The 16,921-nt window shown below is 38.1% G+C and overlaps 2 protein-coding genes across 3 annotated transcripts in view; one reads left to right on the top strand and one right to left on the bottom strand.

The window, feature by feature from the left end:
* jvl (javelin-like) overlaps nucleotides 1–16,921 on the bottom strand; it is a 134,884-nt gene that overhangs the window by 27,246 nt on the left and 90,717 nt on the right. The gene's annotated exons all lie outside the window — the stretch shown is intronic.
* LOC143912161 (uncharacterized) lies at nucleotides 3,552–9,495 on the top strand. The gene is made up of 18 exons (XM_077431392.1): nucleotides 3,552–3,659; nucleotides 3,753–3,958; nucleotides 4,050–4,298; nucleotides 4,389–4,640; nucleotides 4,731–4,982; nucleotides 5,073–5,324; nucleotides 5,415–5,666; nucleotides 5,757–6,008; nucleotides 6,099–6,350; nucleotides 6,441–6,692; nucleotides 6,783–7,034; nucleotides 7,125–7,376; nucleotides 7,467–7,718; nucleotides 7,809–8,060; nucleotides 8,151–8,387; nucleotides 8,478–8,729; nucleotides 8,820–9,071; nucleotides 9,164–9,495. The coding sequence occupies exons 1-18, from the start codon at nucleotides 3,653–3,655 to the stop codon at nucleotides 9,425–9,427; spliced, it is 4,239 nt and encodes a 1,412-aa protein (XP_077287518.1). The 5' UTR covers nucleotides 3,552–3,652; the 3' UTR covers nucleotides 9,428–9,495.

Raw genomic sequence — 16,921 nt, 5'->3', positions numbered from 1 at the left:
ATAAAATCGTATCATACTTTATTATCATACATATATTTTAACAAAAATTATATCTTGACGCTTTGATATTATAATATTCAGATACGATGTGACAGTATATATGTACATAAGTATGTAATAAGTGTACAAAGGTTATGCTAAAATCTTCAGCATTAAAAGATTTCGATATAAATATAAATCTATGGAAAAATACTCCATTTTTAAATTTTATAATCCCATTATTCTCACGCAGTAGATAGCAACAGTATTTTTATTCCTTTATCGAGGTTCATTCAAATAGTTGATACCATCGATGATCTCTTCGGTGTTAAAAATTACATAGAAAAAAAGTATAATTTGCAAATAGACTTTTTACTCTTTTTCTACGTATGTAAGTACGTATATTTGTATATAAGTACATGCATACATATTTACATATGTATAAACATAATATGCATATGTATGTATACTTATATTTTTCTATTAAACTATTACATATGTATATAGATTATAAATTTGAAATCATATTCAATTAGATTGACAAATATGTAGTAGGTAGGGTGGAATTTGTAAATTGTTTGATGAGGAACCGGTTCAACAATGAAATAAATCAGTAATATTCATGATACTTAGGTTAAAAAAATTTAACAAAAATATATTGAAAAAACAATACCGTTTATTAAAAAAAGGAGCAAAATACAGAAAAATGAACAGTACAGACAAAATTAAGTGGACAGAGAGAAAATGAGATATATATATATATATATATATATATATATATATATATATATATATATACTATATATAAAAACGGACTGTCGCTAAATATATATATATTTGTATATTTGAATATTTGTATGTGACGGACGATCAACCGTCAACCAGTATGGGGAACAAATTTTTTTTTTCATATTTTCAGTTTTGCGCTCGGGGCGCTGGGGGCGCTGGGGGCGTCGGTGGCGCTAGGGGCGAAGCCCCCGGGATGCCGAAGGCATCGGGGGTGCTGGGGGCGCCGGAGGCGTCGGTGGCGCTGGGGGCTAAGCCCCCGGGGTGCCGAAGGCATCGGGGCGCTGGGGGTGAAGCCCCCGGGATGCCGAAGACATCGGGGGCGCTGGGGGCGAAGCCCCCGGGGTGCCGAAGGCATCCGGGGTGCTGGGGGCGCCGGAGGCGTCGGCGGCGCTGGGGGCGAAGCCCCCGGGGTGCCGAAGGCATCGGGGCGCTGGAGGCGAAGCCCCCGGGATGCCGAAGGGATCGGGGGCGCTGGGGGCGTCGGAGGCGTCGGCGGCGCTGGGGCCGAAGGCCCCGGAGCGACGGAGGCATCGGGGGCGCTGGGGGCAAAGGCGTCGGGGGGTCGGCGATGCACAAAACGTAATTCGTAATTCGTAATCACTTCGTAATTTGTCATTCGTAATTTGTGCATCAATTTCTTTCCGAAACCAGTCGATTCAATATCTTTAACTTTATTTTTATTCGAGTTTTAATTCCTTTTCGAAACCACCCGTTGAAATCAACGGGTCCAACACTAGTAAATATATATATTTTTTAAACTTTTATTAGATCCTTTGGAATTAATTACAGCCTGCAGTCTATTGTGTGTGCTTTCAACTAATTTTTGGTGTGTCAGCATCTAAGATTTTTGGTCCATTATAGATCACTAATTTTCCATGGGATTAATATCTGGTGATTGGGGAGGCCACTCAATTAAATCAATAGTACCTTCTTCGAAAAATTTCATTGTTTTCTTCGATTTGTGTTTTAGGTCATTGTCCTGTTGAAAGATGAAAGAACTCCCCAGACCCATTTTTTTCGACTGATTCTTCTAAATTATCTTTGATTATATCGATTTACATATCGGAGTTCATTATTCCGTCTATTTTGGCTGGACTCCGACGCCCTTCCAGCAAAAACAGCCCCATATCATGATTGAGCCATGATATGGGGCTTTTACTTTTTGTGCCGAACAGCTCAAATTTACGTTCGTCACTCCACAAAATTCGTTTCCAAAACATGCAATATATTTTTTGGCGAATTTTAATCTCTTCCCTTGGTTCACTTGGTTCCTGGTTTAAAGGTTTGCGCCGCATTCTACATTTTTTTAGCTTTAGAAGCCAGCTTCTTTTAATCTACGCGACACTGTCTTCTCCAAGATATTCAACGACAGGTCTTCTTTAATTTTCCGACAAGTTTTCGTCGGTTCTTCCTTTACTTTCTTAAAAATTAGACGATCATCCCGTCGATTGGTTCATTTTTTTCTTCCTCTTCCCGGTAAATTTTCAACAGTGTCATGGTTTTTGAATTTATTCCAAATCTTTTCAGCAGCACTTATACGAAATACGATATTTACTCGCGATATCACACCAATTTTATGATCTTCTACCACAAATTTTCGAACTTAAACATGAATTTCAGATTTTTTTCGACATTTTATTTTTACGACACTACACGGGAACAATATTAACGAAAGAACTATCTCCTACAAATTCAAAGGATAGAATGACAATACACAAAAAAAAATTGAAAAAATCGTATCAGTAATAACTGAAATACAGGGTCCCAAACACATTCGTTCTGTATGAACGCACGACCCAATTTTTGAATTGTTACGAATGCGGCAATGTCAACGAAACAGCTATAAAGTGTAAGAAATGAAATGTCTAAATTAGGATCATAAAATAACACCTTTTTAATTTTTGAAAACTATAAAGCTCTATGTTAAATACTTTTTGAGAAAACCGCGTTCTTGTGTTCACATAAATAGTGTCCACTTAATTCTGTTGGGCACTGTATATGCAAATCCACAGCTTTCAACTTAAGATCATCAAATTTGGTATACTATCTCATGGTACCCTACAGATCGTACATTGTACATTTTGGACATGGAGTGGTCGGGACTTTTATCCGCCCGAGAAACGCTGGGTATTGCCCGCTAGTTATTTCAGTATATACATGAATTCTTGTTTATTATACAATATGAAAATCTACAGTTTCAAATTTAGAACCATAAAAGTTCGTATGCTAGATAATGATATCTTAAATGGTTTTTAGAAGGTTATTCAGTTCAGATTACATCTGTTGGTTTGCAACGATTACTGCAGGATGGATACGAATTAAATGAAATATACAATTCTTGTGGTAAATAGAAAGCTTATACCACCATTGTCTGAAACTTTTTGTCTTTTGACAAAAAGTCCGAAGATGATTCCTGAAAAAATTAAGCAACGTATGTAGATACCATTTTGTCTGCTTCAATGGAATAATATAATTTTAAATGGAAGTCCATCAAATAATCCAAGTGATCAATAACAACATCCCTAACCATAATAAAATGACAAAGAAGATGATGTCGAATGTATTCACTCCGTTTTCACTTTTTCGTCAACCACCAAATGATCATCAATCGATCATATTCCTTCAGACGTCATAGAAATTGTAAACTTGTGACGAAATACAGCGTATTTTGTATGAACGATATCTGAAGGTGCAATAAATAGTATGATTAACTTTTGACGGGCTCATTATTCTTTGATGATTTTATCTATCGCGGAATCCGATAGATTTCTATAAAAGGTTTCACATCCTCATACTTTTCATCAGTGAGCTGTCAGCATTTCATACACCAAAATAAACAGCTGAAAACCACAAAGAATTAAGTTCATCGACATACAGAAATAAAATGTTGGGTAAGCATACGAATAACCTAAAAAAAAAACACTTGATTCTGTTTTTTATTTCATTTTCATTAAAAAGAAAGTAAAACAACCTTTGCTTTTCAGGACGACTGATATTGACGCTATGCATCGCAGGTGCTTTGGCCCATACCATAGAGGTCCGAGTGTCTGCTACTTGTCCAGAAGTGGATGGAGTAAATGCAACTCTTCTGCCCCACAAATCCAATTGCAGCAAATTCTATTACTGTGAATTCGGAACGCCAGTGGAATTCGATTGCCCAGCTGGACTTCACTTCAACCCAACTCTTAGCGTAAGACTATACCGCAATTGTAAAATACTTACTCTTAAATCTATTTTTAAGGTAAACGATATTTATTTATTTGCTATGTTAAAATCTGCAGGTCTGCGATTGGCCTCTAAATGCGGGATGCAAAATTGTAGAGCTACCACCAACCACAACGCTACCACCAATATCAAGACCAACTGTTATTCCAGAAAACGGAAAGCCACCACTATGCCCAGCCGTAGATGGCGTAAACGCAACTCTTTTGCCCCACGAATCCGATTGCAGCAAATTCTACTACTGCGAATTCGGAAAGCCAGTGGAATTCGATTGCCCAGCTGGACTTCACTTCAACCCAACTCTGAGTGTAAGACTATACCGCAATTGCATAATACTTCCTTATAATCTATTTTTAAGTTCCCTGATTTTTATTTTATTGCAATGTTGAAATCGGCAGGTCTGCGATTGGCCCCTTAGTGCGGGATGCAAAGGTGTTGGAACATCAACAACCACAACCACACCGACACCGACATCAACCGGAGGGACATCAACAACGACCGGAAAGCCACCACTATGCCCAGCCGTAGATGGCGTAAACGCAACTCTTTTGCCCCACGAATCCGATTGCAGCAAATTCTACTACTGCGAATTCGGAAAGCCAGTGGAATTCAATTGCCCAGCTGGACTTCACTTCAACCCAACTCTGAGTGTAAGACTATACCGCAATTGCATAATACTTCCTTATAATCTATTTTTAAGTTCCCTGATTTTTATTTTATTGCAATGTTGAAATCGGCAGGTCTGCGATTGGCCCCTAAGTGCGGGATGCAAAGGTGTTGGAACATCAACAACCACAACCACACCGACACCGACATCAACCGGAGGGACATCAACAACGACCGGAAAGCCACCACTATGCCCAGCCGTAGATGGCGTAAACGCAACTCTTTTGCCCCACGAATCCGATTGCAGCAAATTCTACTACTGCGAATTCGGAAAGCCAGTGGAATTCGATTGCCCAGCTGGACTTCACTTCAACCCAACTCTGAGTGTAAGACTATACCGCAATTGCATAATACTTCCTTATAATCTATTTTTAAGTTCCCTGATTTTTATTTTATTGCAATGTTGAAATCGGCAGGTCTGCGATTGGCCCCTTAGTGCGGGATGCAAAGGTGTTGGAACATCAACAACCACAACCACACCGACACCGACATCAACCGGAGGGACATCAACAACGACCGGAAAGCCACCACTATGCCCAGCCGTAGATGGCGTAAACGCAACTCTTTTGCCCCACGAATCCGATTGCAGCAAATTCTACTACTGCGAATTCGGAAAGCCAGTGGAATTCAATTGCCCAGCTGGACTTCACTTCAACCCAACTCTGAGTGTAAGACTATACCGCAATTGCATAATACTTCCTTATAATCTATTTTTAAGTTCCCTGATTTTTATTTTATTGCAATGTTGAAATCGGCAGGTCTGCGATTGGCCCCTAAGTGCGGGATGCAAAGGTGTTGGAACATCAACAACCTCAACCACACCGACACCGACATCAACCGGAGGGACATCAACAACGACCGGAAAGCCACCACTATGCCCAGCCGTAGATGGCGTAAACGCAACTCTTTTGCCCCACGAATCCGATTGCAGCAAATTCTACTACTGCGAATTCGGAAAGCCAGTGGAATTCAATTGCCCAGCTGGACTTCACTTCAACCCAACTCTGAGTGTAAGACTATACCGCAATTGCATAATACTTCCTTGTAATCTATTTTTAAGTTCCCTGATTTTTATTTTATTGCAATGTTGAAATCGGCAGGTCTGCGATTGGCCCCTAAGTGCGGGATGCAAAGGTGTTGGAACATCAACAACCACAACCACACCGACACCGACATCAACCGGAGGGACATCAACAACGACCGGAAAGCCACCACTATGCCCAGCCGTAGATGGCGTAAACGCAACTCTTTTGCCCCACGAATCCGATTGCAGCAAATTCTACTACTGCGAATTCGGAAAGCCAGTGGAATTCGATTGCCCAGCTGGACTTCACTTCAACCCAACTCTGAGTGTAAGACTATACCGCAATTGCATAATACTTCCTTATAATCTATTTTTAAGTTCCCTGATTTTTATTTTATTGCAATGTTGAAATCGGCAGGTCTGCGATTGGCCCCTTAGTGCGGGATGCAAAGGTGTTGGAACATCAACAACCACAACCACACCGACACCGACATCAACCGGAGGGACATCAACAACGACCGGAAAGCCACCACTATGCCCAGCCGTAGATGGCGTAAACGCAACTCTTTTGCCCCACGAATCCGATTGCAGCAAATTCTACTACTGCGAATTCGGAAAGCCAGTGGAATTCAATTGCCCAGCTGGACTTCACTTCAACCCAACTCTGAGTGTAAGACTATACCGCAATTGCATAATACTTCCTTATAATCTATTTTTAAGTTCCCTGATTTTTATTTTATTGCAATGTTGAAATCGGCAGGTCTGCGATTGGCCCCTAAGTGCGGGATGCAAAGGTGTTGGAACATCAACAACCACAACCACACCGACACCGACATCAACCGGAGGGACATCAACAACGACCGGAAAGCCACCACTATGCCCAGCCGTAGATGGCGTAAACGCAACTCTTTTGCCCCACGAATCCGATTGCAGCAAATTCTACTACTGCGAATTCGGAAAGCCAGTGGAATTCAATTGCCCAGCTGGACTTCACTTCAACCCAACTCTGAGTGTAAGACTATACCGCAATTGCATAATACTTCCTTGTAATCTATTTTTAAGTTCCCTGATTTTTATTTTATTGCAATGTTGAAATCGGCAGGTCTGCGATTGGCCCCTAAGTGCGGGATGCAAAGGTGTTGGAACATCAACAACCACAACCACACCGACACCGACATCAACCGGAGGGACATCAACAACGACCGGAAAGCCACCACTATGCCCAGCCGTAGATGGCGTAAACGCAACTCTTTTGCCCCACGAATCCGATTGCAGCAAATTCTACTACTGCGAATTCGGAAAGCCAGTGGAATTCAATTGCCCAGCTGGACTTCACTTCAACCCAACTCTGAGTGTAAGACTATACCGCAATTGCATAATACTTCCTTATAATCTATTTTTAAGTTCCCTGATTTTTATTTTATTGCAATGTTGAAATCGGCAGGTCTGCGATTGGCCCCTAAGTGCGGGATGCAAAGGTGTTGGAACATCAACAACCACAACCACACCGACACCGACATCAACCGGAGGGACATCAACAACGACCGGAAAGCCACCACTATGCCCAGCCGTAGATGGCGTAAACGCAACTCTTTTGCCCCACGAATCCGATTGCAGCAAATTCTACTACTGCGAATTCGGAAAGCCAGTGGAATTCAATTGCCCAGCTGGACTTCACTTCAACCCAACTCTGAGTGTAAGACTATACCGCAATTGCATAATACTTCCTTGTAATCTATTTTTAAGTTCCCTGATTTTTATTTTATTGCAATGTTGAAATCGGCAGGTCTGCGATTGGCCCCTAAGTGCGGGATGCAAAGGTGTTGGAACATCAACAACCACAACCACACCGACACCGACATCAACCGGAGGGACATCAACAACGACCGGAAAGCCACCACTATGCCCAGCCGTAGATGGCGTAAACGCAACTCTTTTGCCCCACGAATCCGATTGCAGCAAATTCTACTACTGCGAATTCGGAAAGCCAGTGGAATTCAATTGCCCAGCTGGACTTCACTTCAACCCAACTCTGAGTGTAAGACTATACCGCAATTGCATAATACTTCCTTATAATCTATTTTTAAGTTCCCTGATTTTTATTTTATTGCAATGTTGAAATCGGCAGGTCTGCGATTGGCCCCTAAGTGCGGGATGCAAAGGTGTTGGAACATCAACAACCACAACCACACCGACACCGACATCAACCGGAGGGACATCAACAACGACCGGAAAGCCACCACTATGCCCAGCCGTAGATGGCGTAAACGCAACTCTTTTGCCCCACGAATCCGATTGCAGCAAATTCTACTACTGCGAATTCGGAAAGCCAGTGGAATTCAATTGCCCAGCTGGACTTCACTTCAACCCAACTCTGAGTGTAAGACTATACCGCAATTGCATAATACTTCCTTATAATCTATTTTTAAGTTCCCTGATTTTTATTTTATTGCAATGTTGAAATCGGCAGGTCTGCGATTGGCCCCTAAGTGCGGGATGCAAAGGTGTTGGAACATCAACAACCACAACCACACCGACACCGACATCAACAACGACCGGAGAGCAACCACTATGCCCAGCCGTAGATGGCGTAAACGCAACTCTTTTGCCCCACGAATCCGATTGCAGCAAATTCTACTACTGCGAATTCGGAAAGCCAGTGGAATTCAATTGCCCAGCTGGACTTCACTTCAACCCAATTCTTAGCGTAAGATTATACCGCAATTGCATAATACTTCCTTATAATCTATTTTAAAATTCCCTGATTTTTATTTTATTGCAATGTTGAAATCGGCAGGTCTGCGATTGGCCCCTTAGTGCGGGATGCAAAGGTGTTGGAACATCAACAACCACAACCACACCGACACCGACATCAACCGGAGGGACATCAACAACGACCGGAGAGCAACCACTATGCCCAGCCGTAGATGGCGTAAACGCAACTCTTTTGCCCCACGAATCCGATTGCAGCAAATTCTACTACTGCGAATTCGGAAAGCCAGTGGAATTCAATTGCCCAGCTGGACTTCACTTCAACCCAACTCTGAGTGTAAGACTATACCGCAATTGCATAATACTTCCTCATAATCTATTTTTAAGTTCCCTGATTTTTATTTTATTGCAATGTTGAAATCGGCAGGTCTGCGATTGGCCCCTTAGTGCGGGATGCAAAGGTGTTGGAACCTCAACAACCACAACCACACCGACATCGACATCAACCGGAGGGACATCAACAACGACCGGAAAGCCACCACTATGCCCAGCCGTAGATGGCGTAAACGCAACTCTTTTGCCCCACGAATCCGATTGCAGCAAATTCTACTACTGCGAATTCGGAAAGCCAGTGGAATTCAATTGCCCAGCTGGACTTCACTTCAACCCAATTCTTAGCGTAAGATTATACCGCAATTGCAAAATACTTCTATTAGCAATCTATTTTTAAGGTCCCCGATATTTATTTGTTTACAATGTTAAAATCTGCAGGTCTGCGATTGGCCCCTAAGTGCGGGATGCAAAACTGTTGGAACAACCACAACCACACCGATACCGACATCAACAACAACGGAGTCTGTAGATGATGTCTGTAGCAATTGCGATTTGAATACTAGATATTGGGGTGACAGTAAAAATTGCAGTAAATACTGGTTCTGCGTTAGCGGCAAGAGACAGAGTGCCATTTGTCCACCAGGACTTCTTTTCGATCGTCAAATTAGTATGTGCAACTTATCTTCAATGGTTAAATGTTAATGAACTACAAATCAATTAATTGTATGTATTTTTTTTCAAAATAAATTGATATATTTTAATCGATATATACATATGTTTTATTATATTTTACCTTCATTACTTCCACTGATAAATTTAAAATATAATATGTATTTAAATACATACAACAGTTGTTAAATGTATAAAATACTTCACGATTTAAATGATATCACATTTTACAGCAATAATATGTGATATCATTCAAGTGAATGGATTATGACAAAGCTGTTCACTTTATCACATATAATCTTCTCTTAGTCCGCACAAGTATGAATGTATAGATGTACTGATTTTAAGAGTTTGTATATGTATATATGTATGTACATTAGGGTAGATTGATTTTTCTAATTTGAAAACACCTCTTGTTGGAAAATATGTTTTGTATCATATGAAAAAATTAAAAAGTATATGAAAATCGTAAGGTTTTTTTTTTAATTTAAACTCGGTTTAGTTTATATATTTTTCAATTCACCTCATCATATAAATGGAATAATTTTATATTAAAAATACCTTGTATGGGATGTTTCTTCACATTGCTAAGGTACGAAATAAAATCTGAAACTTTGTCGCGCGTACCTTAAGAGGGCTGGACAGCAGCGCCTTGTCCATACAAACGTACTATACTTCTCCCTACCTCAATTATGGCACTAGAGAAATTATTTTTTAATATGCTATGGATATCCACCATTGGGGTGCATCTATCGTTTTATTTTTTTTGATTAATTATTTTTTATAGGAGCTAGGAGCCGCCAAACATCTATAAAATCGCCTCTTTTTTACACCCACGAAAAGAGTCTAGCGTGGTTATTTAACGGTCGATTTAAAAAAAATACGCCAATAGATGCACAGAAAATATCTTTCTCATACGATGATGAAGTTTTTTTAAAAATTGGTCCAGTTTTGGAGGAGAAAATAGTAGAATACGAAACCTCGATTTTGTCAATTTAAAACACGTTTTATCAGTTCGAAGCGCAACTGTCGCATTCACTCAATATATATATATATATATATATTGATATATATTGTCGCATACACTCAATATATACATACACTCAATATATATATCGAAGAAAGGAACGGTAACAAAATTAAGGTTTCGGGTGTACAGCCCTCTTAAACGCACTCAGTAATAAGGTCTAACCGCACTAGGCGACACTGCGTTCCAGCGAGGCAGCGCAGCACATCAGAGCTGGTACAAAAAAGCTGTAGATAAAAAAAAAGTTTTTTTAAAACAAGCCTTTTAGTTTTGTATATAAAAATATTAAGACTAAATAAAAAAAGTATGTATATATAAAAAATGTACTTTTTGTTTTATTTTATATATGTATATTTTTATATCTCAGTATATTTTTTATATATATATCCTTTTTTATATAGTCTTAATTTTTATAAACAAAACTAATGAAAGCCTTGTTTTTTTTATCTACAGTTTTTTGGTACCAACTCTGATGTGCTGCGCTGTGTCGCTGGAGTGCAGTGTCACCTATTGCGGTCAGACCTTAAGAGGGCTGGATACCCGAAACCTTAATTTTGTTGCCGTTCCTTTCTTCGATATATATATAGGAAGTCCGCTGGGTAGTAGGGAGGATTGCAGGAGAGAGAGACAAGTAAAGACGATCTCAATTCAATCTTATGTTTATTTAGAACAATAGGTAATCGATGCGCGTACGCAACCGGCGCGTCAAGGCGCGACGCCAACTACTACTGTCGCTACCGCACATGGTTCAGGGGTACCAACCTTAACATTAATACATACGTGTACCAACTGTTCGGCATGAGCCACATCATTATACATAATTGTAATCATTTTTATATTAATATCCTACATTCGGCCATATCTGACAAAACATTCGTCCTCGAATGACATTCATCATCTTTCATTCTTTATAATTTTTCATCTTTCATTCAAATAAAACAGTATCACTTCAATCTCCAAGCATTCATCATTTCTACTGAAGATTTAACAAAATTTGACCCATCGAGTTCTCCCACTTCATATACATCATACTGATTGTTGTCTCTTACTTTACAATCAACCCGATACGGTCCTATGAATTTAGGTCTTAGTTTCATTCCAGATTCAAATTGTGAATCCTTTTCTATTCCGACCAAATCTTCTTCTTTGTACTGCTTTTCTGATGTTCGAGTCTTATTGTATGTCTGTCTGTTTTTCTTCTTGAATTTCTTATACAAAATATCTTCATTCGATAAAATATTTTTATCTGAATCATTTTCCTTCTGCACGCCGTTAGTCAATCTCTTTTTCCAAGTCTCTTTCTTTGAAACAGCATGCAATTCTCCCGGCTCCATGTAATATTCTGATACTTCAACAGACACCTCCGCCTGTAGATCAGTCTTCCTTCTCGGCACAATGTTTTTTGAAGAACATTCCTTGTTTGACATCAAGTCTTCAAGCTGTTCCAAGCGTAACTTCATAAAATTTCTCTCCGTTCTGAGCTGTGAAATTTCTTTGTTTCTCTCCGCTAGCTCTTCTTGTACTTTATTCAGATTCTCGGTGAGAACAGTCAGTTCCTCACTATTATTCTGCTGCTTTTCTTCCGTTGACCCGACATCTCCGGTCATCGTTTGTTTTCTTTTCTCGGTGACAACTATGTTTGCAAATAGAATTTGTGTCGTCTTCTTTTCTTCCTCATCGGTGACAAGTTTTTCACCAATATCCTCTCTTGGCAGTTTTTCCATATCGGACTCTTTACAGATTTCCATTAAAGGTATATTTACATTATCTATTGTATTTACAGTAGATTCCAATACATCTTTTCCTTTTCTCATCGGACATTTAGCATATACATGTCCAAAGCTGTTGCATTTATAACATTTCAGTCCTCTGTGCTTATTTCTACACTCTGAAGACCTATGTCCTTTCCTGTTACAATTGAAACAAACTATACTGTATTTGTTTTCTTCTGTATCCTTCTTTTGATACATGTGTTTGTTTGACACTCCGTCGTCTTTCCTCGAATTCCAGGGAACATCTTTTCTAACATTAATTTTTTCATATGTCTCCACTTTCTCTTTGAATTCTTTAAAGTTTTTAGCTCCATATAAAATTGTTTTATTTGAGCTTTCGTCTCGAATACCATCAATAACATACTGGATGATTACTTCTGCCTCTAGGTTTATCCGACTACCTATTTCTCGCATATTTATTATATATTCTTTGATGCTCTCTTCTCGGCGTTTTACTCTAGTCATTAATCATTTATGTATCAATGCACTATTAGTAACTGTTTTGAATTCTTCTATTAGAATATTTTTCAATTTTCTCCACGTTGTTATTCCCCGTTGAGATTGTATAAACAACTTTGCTACTCCCGTCAATGACTTTTTGGCATACATGAGCTTCCTTAAGTCATCCAAATTCGTCATCTGGGCCAGCTCTTCAAATTCTGCTATCCATTTCTCCACAGGATAGTCTTCATTTCCGTTAAACGGCGATATAGAGTCTTCTACATCTCGAAATGACAATAAAGGCGCATCTCGTCTTGATACTTGGATCTGCTTAAAACTTTCTAAGCTTTGTCCATCTTCTTCCTTGTCTTCTTGGTCGTTGTCCTCAGCTAGGTTCGCTTCTTCATCGTCTTCATCTTGGTTCGGTTCTTCATCTTCTTCTTCATCTTGGACCAAATTGTTTAAGAATGATCCAATACGATCGGCAATATCGTTCATTGTCCCGATCATTTTTATATTTAAAATCCGACATATCATTATGAGATTATTTACAGGCATATTCTTTACTTTTTCTATTATCTTTTCATATTCTTCCGATGAAGTATCTAATCTATAACCTGAAAATGCTTTCAAATTCTTTCTCAACTGTCTCGAATTTCCAACTTCTCCAAACACAAATAAATATAACTCTCTTATTTCACTCAGTTCCGCTTCATTCAAACTCCGCTTAACATTCTCAAACGATTCTAAAGTCGCCATTTTGAAAATAAAATTAAATACAATGACAAATAAACAAATAGAATGGTAAATAAACAAATAGAATGTCAATTATAACCTAAAGAGTTTCAACACAACTCATCAAAATCGTTGCACTAATATATACGGTGGGGCATATATGTAGACTTATGCACACAGCACTGAACACACACACAAACACTGATACAGCATCAGGTGATCAGCTCTCGATGAAATCGTCGCAGCTGGTATCCTCGTCGTGGTGGTGGTCATCGGTCATCAGTCATCAGGTCGTCTTAGCTAGTCATTTGCTAATGTGGTGAATTTCGGCGAAAGAAACCTTTCTTGACACAGCTATCTTCGCGCCCGTCTCGTGACGTCACAGCTGATGTCGTCGTCGTGGTGCTCAATGGCGACCAGCTGTCAGATTGTCGGCGTCCTTTCTCGCAATCTGAATCCCTATCGCGGACGAGCGCCCATTTTATAGGAAGTCCGCTGGGTAGTAGGGAGGATTGCAGGAGAGAGAGACAAGTAAAGACGATCTCAATTCAATCTTATGTTTATTTAGAACAATAGGTAATCGATGCGCGTACGCAACCGGCGCGTCAAGGCGCGACGCCAACTACTACTGTCGCTACCGCACATGGTTCAGGGGTACCAACCTTAACATTAATACATACGTGTACCAACTGTTCGGCATGAGCCACATCATTATACATAATTGTAATCATTTTTATATTAATATCCTACATATATACACACACATATATATATATATATATATATATATATATATATATATATATATATATATATATATATATATATATATATATATATATATATTTATATATATATATATATATATATATATATATATATATATATATATATATATATATATATATATATATATATATATATATATATATATTGTATGTATACATATACCTATTTTAAATCGACATAATCAAGGCTTCGTATTCTCCAGTTCTCTCCTCCGAAACTGGACCAATTTAAAAAAAAATTTCATCATCGGTATGAGAAAGATATTTTCTATGTTTGTGTCTTTAATATGAAAGATATTTTCTATATTTTTTCAAAAATCAACCGTTAAATTAGCACGCTGGACTCTTTTCGTGGGTGTAAAAACGATGCGATTATATAGATGTTTGGTAGCTCCTAACTCCTATAAAAAATAACTAATAAAAAAAATAAATAGATAGAAACATGCCTATGGTGGATATCCATAGCATATTAAAAAATAATTTCTCTAGTGCAATAATTGAGGGAGGGAGATGTGTAATACGTTTGTATGGACAAAGCGCTGGTGTCCAGCCCTCTTAATAATACTAGCGTTTAAGGTACGCGCGACAAAGTTTCAGATTTTATTTCGTACCTTAGCAATGTGAAGAAACATCCCAAATCAGGTTTTTTTTAATCAGAAACAGTACATATCAACAGATCAATTTACAAATTTGTGGTTATATATTTACCGACGATCTGTCGGTGAATATAAAAATCCAAAATATCAATGTGAAAAGAGATTTCAGGCAAAAGTATATACATACATACATATGTAAGCATGCGAAATATCAGATTTGACGATCAGAAGTGGTAACTTGTTCAATGGAAATCGTTTAGTCGGAGTAGAGACGTCAAATTCAAGAGTTTGCATTTGATCGTAGAACACATGTTTAACGGCATTGTAATATAAACATTTTTTCATTCATGATATAATCTATTAGTGAAGTAAAAATATATATTAGAGATATTGAGAGTCTATAATGCAAATTGTATAAGATTTATCTTTTTATCTTTATCTTTTTCACACAAATTTTATAAGAGTGTGAAAAACATAAAGTTATGTGAGTTTAAACAATTAAAATGTGACAAAACGAGTGGGTGGCGGAAAGTCAAACATATGTATAAGGCTACTAAACACTGGCGTAGCTAAGCTGTCATCGGCTCCAAAATTTTTGTATTCTAAAACGCGTTTATTACGATTATATTTCACCATCGTATTGGCGGAAGTGATTTAAATTTTATACCTTTAATCAAACCGTGCAATATGGTAAAATTTCAAAACGATCGGAAGAATATAGGAATAGTGTCAGACCAATAAGCGAAGTGAAACATAGAAAATCATTGTAAAAATAATAACAGATGAAATTCTCACGCCAAGCAATGATACACCTAATAAATATTTAACGACTTATTTGTGCATTATATAAGCAAAGTCAATAAAAGTGACCCTTACACATGTGATCTGTATAATTGTAAAATGAGATCGACAGAAACGGTAAGATCGTTAGAATTCTCAGTCGAATCTATGTAGTATCTAGCGGTTAACGAACGCACAAAGTAGATAAACCAAAAATCAAATGAAAATTTCAAAAGGTTATCGCCCGTTGAAAAAATAAATAAACAAACACTCGTCATAATTCGATAGCTATCGCTTTTATTACGGAATGCGTCGATTTCAAAACACTGTAAACAGGGATTGATAGGGTTATCAATCGTCCTCTTTTGAAACAGACAAAATGCGAGTTGCTGATAGTTCAATTTCTAATACGGTTTCAAAGATAAATCTTGATTAAATGCAGACAGAGGAGACAAGCGAGATATAGGGAATTCATCAATCAAATGGATTCCTTATTAATAATAGAATGTGCTGAATTTCAGCGAGTTTTATAATTAAATTAAATTTTAACTGCAACCCTAACACATGCCTATGCGTGGTTAGTTTATGAATTGAAACTAAAATTATAATATTCGCGACGAAATTACAGTGACTTTATAAATTCATGTGCCTCAGAAAGGGTATGCTTTTGGTAGTTTGATCTTTACTATCCTTTGGAAGGTGTAGAGAAGAAGGAATCATATTTTCCAAAGCTAATTTTGTATTGAACCATCTTATTTACAAAGTCAGACAACTTCACAACTTCTCGATTCCGATTTTAAAAATCTAAAGTTAAATTTTCGAATGCACTTGTAGTAGTACTAGTAATACAGTTTCGCATTATATATACATACATGTAAATCATTAACTTTTATTTTTATTTTTATTTCTTTCTATATTTTGTATTTTTTATTTATGAAGACATAATTTAAAGGTGGTTGAAGTAATGTTGAAAGTAAGAAATTGATGGAGGGGGGACGAATTCTTGGAGCCCGGCTACTTTTAATATAAGCGATGTAAGCGAAGCTAGCAAAATTCCCGTCTGCCCAGCGGTGATGAATTCGTCGACGAAATTCGCCATTAACAAGTACTTATTATTTTTAATATTTTTTTATTTGGTCACTAAATTAGCCAGTAGAATAGACTAATGTTTGGCATATAATGCTTTGAACAAAGTGGTCACGGGTTCAAACCTCACCAGTTTCTGCTGGCCAAATCTTGGATTTGTAGGGGGTCGTAAGAATTAAACACCGACCCGGTTCTTTTTTATTTAGCACTACACTACTGCCTGTTATAAATTAAAAAATAAATAAATTCCCCGAGCCCGAATTTTCTCTCGGCGCCTATGCATAGACGGTGACGTCTGCCAC

This window comes from Arctopsyche grandis, chromosome 5 (genome assembly GCF_051622035.1).
Source record: "Arctopsyche grandis isolate Sample6627 chromosome 5, ASM5162203v2, whole genome shotgun sequence".
Taxonomy (NCBI): domain Eukaryota; kingdom Metazoa; phylum Arthropoda; class Insecta; order Trichoptera; family Hydropsychidae; genus Arctopsyche; species Arctopsyche grandis.
Note: the sequence above shows the minus strand (reverse complement) of the source record. Positions and strands in the feature narration are given on the sequence as shown.

Coding starts and splice junctions, on each gene's coding strand:
- LOC143912161 (XM_077431392.1), top strand. Junction 4,983..5,072: donor ACTTCAACCCAACTCTGAGT/GTAAGACTATAC, acceptor TGAAATCGGCAG/GTCTGCGATTGGCCCCTTAG. Junction 8,388..8,477: donor ACTTCAACCCAATTCTTAGC/GTAAGATTATAC, acceptor TGAAATCGGCAG/GTCTGCGATTGGCCCCTTAG.